General features: G+C 39.2%; 1 protein-coding gene across 1 annotated transcript in view; it reads left to right on the plus strand.

The window, feature by feature from the left end:
* Positions 1-12,012, plus strand: part of abcc1 (ATP binding cassette subfamily C member 1 (ABCC1 blood group)) — a 126,966-nt gene that overhangs the window by 15,930 nt on the left and 99,024 nt on the right. Inside the window, exons 3-4 of the mRNA XM_073060523.1 lie at positions 7,091-7,216; positions 9,570-9,707. Coding sequence (XP_072916624.1) covers positions 7,091-7,216; positions 9,570-9,707 — 264 coding nt within the window. The remainder of the gene's footprint in view (positions 1-7,090; positions 7,217-9,569; positions 9,708-12,012) is intronic.

Raw genomic sequence — 12,012 nt, forward strand, 5'->3', positions numbered from 1 at the left:
AATAGGGTGGATATGAAAACCTGATACATGTAGAACATATTTAAGAGATTTTATTTTTCAAATTTCAACCATATTTTCCCTCAGCTGATGAATCAGCACTCCTCCATTTGGAATGACATCTGGAAGAACACACAATTGCATGGGCTTAGAATACATTTAGGTTGGGGGACTTTGGTAGCTTGATTTTGCCTCCTCTGATTGAGCTGGAGTACTTCTAAAATTTTATTGCCATGATAATTGTACGGTAGGTGCTGAGTAAACTGATAGTGCAGATAAGCCGACTGGATCACCTCTTTAGTGATTCATCTGTGGCAGATATATTTGACCGTAATGGTAATAGAAGGAATGACCTTAGAAACATAGAAAATAGGTGCAGGAGTAGGCTATTTGGCCCTTCGAGCCTGCACTGCCATTCAGTATGATCATGGCTGATCATCCAACTCAGAACCCTGTACCTGCTTTCTCTGCATACCCCCGATCCCTTTAGCCACAAGGGCCATATCTAACTTCCTCTTAAATATAGCCAATGAACCAGCCTCAACTGTTTCCTATAGCAGAGAATTCCACAGATTCACCACTCTCTGTGTGAAGAAGTTTTTCCTCATCTCGGTCCTAAAAGGTTGCCCCTTTATCCTTAAACTGTGACCCCTCATTCTGGACTTACCCAACATCGGGAACAATCTTCCTGCATCTAGCCTGTCCAATCCCTTTAGAATTTTATACGTTTCAATAAGATCCCCCCTCAATCTTCTAAATTCCAGCAAGTATAAGCCTAGTCGATCCAATCTTTCTTCATATGAAAGTCCTGCCATCCAAGGAATCAATCTGGTGAACCTTCTTTGTACTCGCTCTATGGCAAGAATGTCTTTCCTCAGATTAGGGGACCAAAACTGCACACAATACTCTATGTGCGGTCTCACCAAGGCCTTGTACAACTGCAGTAGAACCTCCCTGTTCCTATACTCGAATCCTATTGCTATGAATGCCAACATACCATTTGCATTTTTCACCACCTGCTGTACCTGCATGCCCACCTTCAATGACTGGTGTACAATGACACCCAGGGTCGTTGCATCTCCCCTTTTCCTGATCTGCCACCATTCAGATAATAATCTGTTTTCCTGTTCTTGCAACCAAAGTGGATAACTTCACATTTATCCACATTAAATTGCATCTGACATGAATTTGCCCTCTCACCTAACCTATCCAAGTCACCCTGCATCCTCTTAGCATCCTCCTCACAGCTAACACCGCCGCCCAGCTTCGTGTCATCCGCAAACTTGGAGAAGCTGCATTTAATTCCCTCGTCTAAATCATTAATATATATTGTAAACAACTGGGGTCCCAGCACTGAGCCTTGTGGTACCCCACTAGTCACTGCCTGCCATTCTGAAAAGGTCCTGTTTACTCCCACTCTTTGCTTCCTGTCTGCCAACCAATTCTCTATCCACATCAATACCATACCCCCAATACTGTGTGCTTTAAGTTTGCACACTAATCTCCTGTGTGGAACCTTGTCAAAAGCCTTTTGAAAATCCAAATATATCACATCCACTGGCTCTCCCCTATCCACTCTACCAGTTACAACTTCAAAAAATTCTATAAGATTCGTCAGACATGATTTTCCTTTCACAAAACCATGCTGACTTTGTCCGATGATTTCACCTCTTTCCAAATGTGCTGTTATCACATCTTTGATAACCGACTCTAGCATTTTCCCCACCACCGATGTAAGGCTAACTGGTCTGTAATTCCCTGGTTCTTCTCTCCCTCCTTTTTTAAAAAGTGGGGTTACATTAGCCACCCTCCAATCCTCAGGAACTAATCCAGAATCTAAGGAGTTTTGAAAAATTATCACTAATGCATCCACTATTTCTTGGGCTACTTCCTTAAGCACTCTGGGATGCAGACTATCTGGCCCTGGGGATTTATCTGCCTTTAATCCCTTCAATTTACCTAACACCACTTCCCTACTAAAATGTATTTCCCTCAGTTCCTCCATCTCACTGGACCCTCCGTCCCCTACTATTTCCGGAAGATTATTTATGTCCTCCTTGGTGAAGACAGAACCAAAGTAGTTATTCAATTGGTCTGCCATGTCCTTGTTCCCTATGATCAATTCACCTGTTTCTGACTGTAAGGGACCTACATTTGCCTTAACCAATCTTTTTCTTTTCACATTATCTATAAAAGCTTTTACAGTCAGTTTTTATGTTCCCTGCCAGCTTTCTCTCATAATCTTTTTTCCCTTTCCTAATTAAGCCCTTTGTCCTCCTCTGCTGGACTCTGAATTTCTCCCAGTCCTCAGGAGTGCCGCTTTTTCTGGCTAATTTGTATGTTTCTTCTTTGGACTTGATACTATCCCTAATTTCCCTTGTCAGCCACGGGTGCACTACCTTCCCTAGTTTATTCTTTTGCCAAACTGGGATGAACAATTGTTGTAGTTCATCCATGCGATCTTTAAATGCTTGCCATTGCATATCCACCATCAACCCTTTAAGTATCATTTGCCAGTCTATCTTAGCTAATTCACGTCTCATACCTTCAAAGTTACCCTTCTTTAAGTTCAGAACCTTTGTTTCTGAATTAATTGTGTCACTCTCCATCTTTTTTTATTTTAATTTTTTTTATTAGTTTTTCAAAACATTTTACAAATTAAAAACCCCAAATCCCAATGAGGAGCATTAATACAGTGCAAAATTAAGCATACAATAACAATATGCTACAAAGGAAGAGAATTTAACAAAAAAGCACCTAAATTAAAGACAAGTAAGCTTAGTGTCCTCCCCAAGCCCCACAACACAAGAAAAAAACAACAACTCCAGACCGACCACAACACAATATAGAGAGTATAAGTCAGGACAGTCAAACTCCCAGACTGTGAATACACTTAGCAACAGAGGATAATAATGCCTACTACCCGAAAAAAAAAGGGAGCTGAAAGCAAGGGACCGAAAAAAAGAAAATAAAAAAAAACCCTAGTCAAGAGGAAGGTTATGAAAGTACTCGATAAAAGGTCCCCAGACCTTATGGAACTTTAGATCTGAATTAAGAACTGAATAATGAATTTTTTCGAGGTCCAAGCAGGCCATAATGTCGTTAAGCCATTGCGCATGAGTGGGCGGGGCAACATCTCTCCATCTAAGGAGGATCAAGCGTCTAGCCAGGAGAGAGGCAAAGGATAGTATTCGGCATTTGGTCGGACCCAGACATAAATCTGTCTCGCCCCAAAAACCGAACAGAGCAATTAAGGGGTTTGGTTCTAGGTACTGATTCAGAATACCCGATAATGTAGTGAAGACATCTTTCCAGAATTTCTCCAAGCTAGGACAGAACCAGTACATATGGATGAGAGAGGCCACACCCCTCTTGCATTTATCACAGAGTGGTCTAATGCCAGGGTAGAATCGAGATAGTTTAGATTTAGATCTATGGGCTCTATGAACAATCTTAAACTGTAAAAGGCAATGGCGAGCACAAAGAGAGGTTGAGTTAACCGATTTGAGAACTGAGTCCCAGCTCTCCTCGGATAAGGAGATATTTAAATCCTGCTCCCAGGCCATTTTAATTTTATCCACAGGGGCCCGTCGTAAGGCTGCTAGTTTATCTCGGATAATTGATATTAAACCTTTACCTAGTGGATTAATGGAAAGAAATAGGTCCATAGCATTTTTCGCAGGCATTTCAGGAAAGTTAGGAATTAAAGGAGCAATAAAGTGTCGGATTTGGAGATATCTGAAAAAATGAGTGTTAGGCAGGTTGAACTTAACAAAGAGCTGCTGAAAAGAAGCGAAGCGATTATCAATGAAAAGATCTTCAAAATGTCTAATGCCCTTCCTATACCAAACATGGAATGCTGAATCGTACGTAGTAGGTAAAAAAAAGGTGATTATGTGCGACAGGGCTAGAAACGGAAAACCCCTGGAAACCATAGCATTTCCTGAACTGAGCCCATATACGCAAAGTGTGTCTAACAAGAGGATTAGCTATTGATCTGGGCAGACTACTAGGGAGTGCAGAGCCAAGAAATGCAGAGATAGATAATTCTTTACTGGAGCTCAACTCCATTGCCACCCAGTTAGGGCACTCGGGTTGGCCGTGGAAGAAAGACCAGAAGGTAGCACAACGTATATTAGCTGCCCAATAATATAAGCGAAAGTTAGGTAAAGCCATGCCACCCTCTTTTTTAGATTCACTCTCCATCTTAATGAAGAATTCCACCATATTATGGTCACTCTTACCCAAGGGGCCTTGCACGACAAGATTGCTAAGTAACCCTTCATCATTGCTCAATACCCAATCTAGAATGGCCTGCTCTCTAGTTGGTTCCTCGACAAGTTGGTTCCTCGACACGTTGGTTCAGAAAACCATCCCGCATACATTCCAAGAAATCCTCTTCCTCAGCACCCTTACCAATTTGGTTCACCCAATCTATATGTAGATTGAAGTCACCCATTATAACTACCATTCCTTTATTGCACGCATTTCTAATTTCCTGCTTAATGCCATCTCCAACCTCACTACTACTGTTAGGTGGCCTGTACACAACTCCCACCAGCGTTTTCTGCCTCTTAGTGTTATGCAGCTCTACCCATATCGATTCCACATCCTCCAGGCTAATGTCCTTCCTTTGTATTGCATTAATCTCCTCTCTAACCAGCAATGCTACCCCACCTCCTTTTCTTTCCTGTCTATCCCTCCTGAATATTGAATATCCCTGGATGTTGAGCTCCCATCCTTGGTCACCCTGGAGCCATGTCTCTGTGATCCCAACTATATCATACTCATTAATAACTATCTGCACATTCAATTCATCCACCTTGTTACGAATGCTCCTCGCATTGACACATAAAGCCTTCAGGCTTGTTTTTACAACACTCTTAGACCTTATACAATTATGTTGAAAAGTGGCCCTTTTTGCTTTTTGCCCTGGATTTGCCTGCCTGCCACTTTTACTTTTCACCTTACTACTTTTTGCTTCTACCCTCATTTTACACCTCTCTCTGCACTTGTTCCCATCCCCCTACCACATTAGTTTAAATCCTCCTGAACAGCAGTAGCAAATGCTCCCCCTAGGACATTGGTTCCAGTCCAGCCCAGGTGCAGACTGTCCTGTTTGTACTGGTCCCACCTCCCCCAGCACTGGTTCAAATGCCCCAGAAATTTGAATCCCTCCCCCTTGCACCATTTTTCAAGTCACGTATTCATCTGAAATATCCTCCTATTTCTACTCTGACTAGCACGTGGCACTGGTAGTAATCCAGAGATTATTATCTTTGTGGTCCTATTTTTTTAGTTTATCTCCTAACTCCCTAAATTCACCTTGTATGACCTCATCCCGTTTTTTTTACCTATATCATTGGTACCTATGTGCACCACGACCACTGGCTGTTCACCCTCCCACTCTAGAATGTCCTGCAGCCGCTCAGAGACATCCTTGACCCTTGCACCAGGGAGGCAACATACCATCCTGGAGTCTCGTTTGCGGCCGCAGAAACGCTTATCTATTCCCCTTACAATCGAATCCTCTATCACTATAACTCTCCCACTCCTTTTCCTTCCCTCCTGTGCCGCAGAGCCACCCATGGTGCAGTGAACTCAGCTGCTGCTGCCTTCCGCTGATGAGACATTTCCCCCAACAGTATCCAAAACAGTATATCTGTTTAGGAGGGAGATGACCTCAGGGGACTCCTGCACTACCTGCCTACTGCTACGCTGTCTAGTGGCCACCCCTTCCTTTTCTGCCAGTGTAGCCTTTACCTGCGGTGTGGCCAACTCACAACATGCTATTCACAACTTTCTGAGCATCGCGGATGCTCCAGTATGAATCCAGTCGCAGCTCCAGCCGCTCAATGCGGTCTGCCAGAAGCTGCAGCTGGACACACTTCCTGCACACATAGTCGTCAGGGACACTGGAAGTATCCCTGATTTCCCACATGCTGCAGGATGAACAAACCACGGGACCGATCTCAGCTGCCATGACCTACCCAGTACGTTGCCTCAACTTTTGAAACGTTCTCCTTTTAAAGGAACTTACCCGGCCTTACCTCACTTGGAGTGAAGCTCGTCCTCAACATCTGCTCGCCGAAGCCTCTCGAGACAAAGCCTTCCTACTCTGTCTCCCTCTACTCCGTCACCCGCTCTGTCTAACTGCTCTCTTCAAATCCTCCCGCTGCCTCACTTACATGTGCTTGCGCAGTCGTGCCCCAGTTAAACTGCCGAAGAAAATGACCGACTTCCACAAACTGCTCTCTTTAAATCCTCCCGCTGCCTCATGGTCCGATTTAAATGCACTTGCGCAGTCGTGCCCCCATTAAACTGCCGAAGAAAAAGACCTAGATTTTCAGCAAGAAAATACTCCCATTTTGCTGTGGCTGTACTGTTGCCTTAGATAGGATAAACTCAGTGGAATTGTACTCCAGTATAATCTTTGGATTTGGGATGGTCCCATTCTTACCATTGTTGTGAAGCTGGAGCTCAACCCTGGCTCAAAGGAGACAGCAAAATGAAAGGTCAAAAGCAGCATTGAGAATGCTTGAAAATGAAGTGCAACCAAGCAATTCTGTAGTACATCATTGTGCAAAGGCATAGCCGAGTAATCTCACATTCCAAAGATTAGATCAATGCTGCTAATCCTGCCACATCTACTCATGTGGCAGTGATTAAATAAATGACCAGTTTATTTGAAGACATTGAGGAGATGATGTGCTTCGATCAAAAGTCCTGCTGGATCCAGGATGGTTCTGGTGAATCATAGTGATGTGTTGCAGAGTGCTTATAAAACTTCTGAATGTATTTCTGAATTCCTGGGTGTGGTCTTTCATTGATTCTATTGTTTCTTGCATTCGCTGTAATTGCCCACAAGAAAACAAATCTCTGTTGTATATGATGACATATACATATACTTTGATAATAAATTTACTTTGAACTTTGTGGTTTGCATTTGTGACTAGTACCATGAATATTTTATTATTTTAAATTTTTTGGTTCACCATCCATAGAAGCCTTTGCTTGTTTTGTGGCAAGTGGATATTAAGATAACCTGGAATGAACTTCTTAAATATAATGCAATGCATTTTTTGTTTTGCAGGCTTTGGGGTTCGCATTATGGATCATCTGCTGGGCAGACCTTTTCTATGCTTTCTGGGAAAGAAGTAATGGATTTGGGCGAGCTCCTGCTTTCATTGTGAGCCCTGCAGTGCTTGGGGTTACAATGGTAAATATCTTGTTTCTGGATTAAGTTGAAAGAATATTGATTAACTTGCTGCTATTGCAAGTATCCATTATTTTAATGCTTCAGTAATTGATTTATTTCCTCATCAGTAGTAGAATTGATGATCTTGTGACTAGTTACTTTGCACAACTACTCTATGGTTGCTGATTGCATGTAAGATCCAAATAGGTAGTGATGTACTTCATACAGTTGATCTGAATGCTTTTCTTTTCCAATCCTTTTATTATTATTATTAATATCAACATAATAAGATTAATACATAGATAATGGGATTACAAACATACAAATTTAAACTGAACATGAAAGGATACATAAGCAATAGTTACAATATAAATGTGTCTTCCCAAATCATGGACGATACAAGTAACATATAAACAAAGCAAAACTAGGTATATCATAACATATATTAAAAAAAACAGAAAAGAGAAAAAGAAAAAAAAATTATGCTAGAAAAACTAATCTAACAACCTAATAACTAATAAGGAAAAAAAAGAAAAAAAAGGAAAAAAAAAAGATGAAAGAAAAAAACATGGGCTGTTTATAATATCTAACAAAAATACAAAATCATCAGTTCAACATATGTAAAATCAAAACTGGAAAAACAAATAGGCTTGGAACAGGGTCACATTACATCATATGAAAATATTGAATAAATGGTCTCCATATCTTTTCAAATTTAATAGAAGGGTCAAATACAACACTTCTAATTTTCTCTAAATTTAGACAGAACACAGTTTGAGAAAACCAATGAAATACGGTAGGAGGATTAATTTCTTTCCAGTTCAACAAAATAGATCTTCTAGCCATTAATGTAAGAAATGCAATCATTCGACAAGCAGAAGAAGATAAATGGATTGAGTCCATCATTGGTAAACCAAATGATATTTACAGATTAGGAAACCAAATGATATTTACAGATTTTTTTTTAGATATTTACAGATTAGGAATTTCTTAAATACTGTACTTCCTACCTTTCCAAATCTTGAGTCTTCGGGTATTTTGGAGAATTTGCTAGAACTAAATCCTTCTCAGATAGGGGTAATATCAAAACTCTACAATATAATTATGAAGATACGTTCAGAGCCCTTCTATAAGATTAAAAATGATTGGGAAAGAGAACTTAACCTTACTATCCCTATTGAGAATTGGGATAAAATTCTTCAATTAGTCAATTTATCATCTATATGTGCTAAACATTCATTAATACAGTTTAAAGTTGTGCATAGGGCTCATATGTCCAAGGATAAATTGGCTCGTTTTTATTCCTATATAAATCCTATTTGTGACAGATGTCATTCTGAGATAGCATCTTTAACTCATATGTTTTGGTCTTGTCCGCTTTTGAAAAAATATTGTAAAGACATTTTTGAATGCTTTTCATCTCTCTTCCTTCAAAAAGGATGCATTTGGTGAGAATGGAGTTAGGAGTGATTGGATAAAGCTAAGCCTTTTAACTATACTGTTGTAAATTATTCAAATTATATGTAATTACTTTATGCTTAATAATCTTAGCTCTTTTTTGTGTTTAATACTTTCTGGTGCTGCAGTGAGGGTGTAATATAAAAAGTCTGATTCCTGTAGATTGGATGGTCGCAAATATGACCTCTCTATGTAAAATAGGGAGCTACAAACCTTTTAACAATGTTAATTAGGGAAGTAATGGAATATAGAAGAAAGGATCCAACACCCTTGGGATTTTGGTGCTGGGTGAGCATATTTTCCAGACTGTTGGATGTTACTTAGTATTAATATTCACACTTTAGTTTTGCTCTTTTTTTACATGTTGCACAATAATATCATTTGCGATCCCTTTCACATGTTTATTTGATGGTGAAAGTCTCTTCCGTATTTTTTCTGTTAGCCACTGAAACAACCTTTCTATTGTGTGGCTCTTGCCCTGCATCCTGTTTATATAAAAAAAATTAATTGAAAATATTTTGCTGCTTTCAACTTAACCCATATAAATTCTTCACCTTTCACCTCTATGGCCAAGATGAGTGAAGGATATTTGTGTGTAATTTACAATTTTTCATTTCAAATCATCTTCATCCCAATTCTTGAATTTTTTCAATCCCACAAAGAGCTTGGCTTTTCAAGATCATTAACTTCTAAGGGCAGATCTCTACTCCATTTTTTTAATAGAGTAATTGATTGTTATTTTTGTTAGATCATACATTAGTAAAATAGCATGGCTGTTTTTGTGCTTATGACATACTCTCAGATTTAATATATTTGACTGATTTTATCACTGAGCAATGAGGTTTTTAAGCTTGATGTATAAAATTATTGTATTTTGAATTATTAAGGCATGCTAATACAATTTTTTTTCTTTTAGTTGGTTGCAGTTTTCCTTGTACAGTATGAACGGCTAAAGGGTTTGCAATCCTCTGCTGTTCTTTTGCTCTTTTGGCTGCTTACATTGGTGTGTGCTATACCAAAACTGAGGTCAAATATAATGGCTTCTATATACCAGGTAGGAGTAATTACATTATAGTATTTTGTGTTAATCAGGTAGTTGTTATGTAGACCATTTAATACTGATATGTCTGGTTTGAAATTGGTTCTTGTATCTGGTTCTGACTTCCTACGTTCTGTGGTGTATTTCCTTTAATACTTTCTCCTTTCAGCACCCTCCCTGTAAATGGGTGCCAGCTGAGTATTTGATAGTGGCAGACTTGCTGGCTTGACCCTTCTGTCTTCAATCAATTTTGCTGAAGTTTTAATGTGCATTGGCTTCTAATCTTTGGAGATGGCAAACTTGATATGAACCAAGAATTGAACCTAGTGCCAGTTAGTCTCAGTTCCAAACCACACATTTTCAATCCATTGTTATTGCATGGATTGCTATATTTGACTTGAGCATCTTTTTATGATAAGGAGGTTCAGTTAACTGCCTTTAAGATCAATGTGATGGTAAAGCCAAAAAAATGTTTTGTAATCCAAATTTATTCCAAGTATGTTTGCTGCTGACCCTCAAATATCTTGTCTCTGTTTTAATTAATTTGCAACATAGGATTACACTTGTCATTTCGAGCAAAGTTCATAAATTTCATCCATTGTATAATGGAACCAATTATGGGAATTTTGTAGTTTTTGTACTTAGCACCTTTTTTCAGAAGTTGAGTTATGTGTATTTGTGTCTGCATTACTTTTGGGTAAATGATTATGATTTTCATATTTTAGAAGATGAAAAGAAACATTTGCTATTTAATACATTTGATATTACACCACTTCAATTACCAGTAAATTGTGTAGCCAGTGAAGGAAGCTACTTTCAAAGTCTGGTAGCTCTTGAAAATTGTACAAAAAATGTGGCATAATAGTGACTAAGCTGTTCTGAAACTTGGGATTGTTGGTTTAGACACCTTGATAACTCCCAGCTGCTCAAAATTGAGCCATAACTCTTTTATGGCACTTGATTAACATCATCATCAAAGATGACCCTGCTCGCAATGCAGGTCTCCTGTAATGCTGTGCTGGAGCAAGTTGGAGCTTCTGAAGTGCAGCTTGAACTTGGAGCCTTTCTGAAATGGAAATACGTACAATTATTGCTAATGAAATTACTGTTGATAGCTGGTGGTTTATGTTTGTATTTCTCACTGTTGTAAACTCTGTTCAGTTAGCTTTCAAGAGCACTAACAACTCTTCACCTAGTTCAAATGGTTATATTTTACTAGTCAACTGGGAAACACGATGATTGTGGGCTATGTGACCATGAGTTCAGGGATATTAATTTATACCAAGTCATTTGATGTTCAGCTGATATAGTTAACCAGAATTTATTTAATATTAATTTGGACCAGAGCCTTGCAAATACTACTACTTGTATGTGCTTTCCTTCACCTCTGACTGCCACCTCCAGCCCCACTTTCCTCTAGTGTACTAATTCTGTAATATATTTGGCTTTTAATTCAAATGACTTGTCCTCCTCGGTTAATTGGTGTTTTGTGCTTCTTGCTGTTCACTTTTTGTTTTACTGCACTTTCATCACTATTTTCAGGATATTAAGGATTTCCATATCTTACTACTGGCTCCTTGTTGACTTTAAGATATCGTCCATTTGTTCCAAACATGCTTTTCTTCACTTTTCTGCACTTTACTTTTTTAATATGTCTGTTCCCTTGCTCCATTTAGTCTCTTTTTTTTCTTTTTTTATGCCCCTGCCTTGCCATTGTGCGCACATTTGTACAATAAAGTTACTATGTAACTGGAAGTTGTTCAGTAAAGATATCGGGCAAAAAATACCATATGGTAAAAGAGGTGCATATGGAGAAAACCCATTTGAGATTAGTTTCAGATACAATGCTCATGGTTTAACATTGTAGGGGATCTTCCGGACCCCAGAAATTATCATAGCTTTATTGTTGATGTTATTTAAGTTATTCAACTCCTGTATTCCTTTATCACATCACAGTTTAGATTTGTTTTGGCCATATGTAAAATTTTAAAAGGATGCATTGGAACAACAGGGTACAGTGGGCCAATAATTGGCATTTCAGCAACACCCAAAATGCCGGAGGAACTCACTAGGTCAGCCAGCATCTACAGAGGGGAGTAAACAGTCGACATTTTGGATCCTTCATTAGAACATCAATTGGCCTTATAGTGGGATCAAACTAGGTAAACAGTTTGGTGATTGACTCTTACGGCAACCAATGCTGTTCTCCCAAGAAAGGGTTCAGGAAATTATTCGCAGTCTACTGGCACAGCATGTGGGAGATTACCTTTACTTTAGGGAGCTTGGGTTCATTGACAGAACTGATGAAAGCATAGTTGTT

Source organism: Hemitrygon akajei, chromosome 11 (assembly GCF_048418815.1).
Source record: "Hemitrygon akajei chromosome 11, sHemAka1.3, whole genome shotgun sequence".
Lineage (NCBI taxonomy): Eukaryota > Metazoa > Chordata > Chondrichthyes > Myliobatiformes > Dasyatidae > Hemitrygon > Hemitrygon akajei.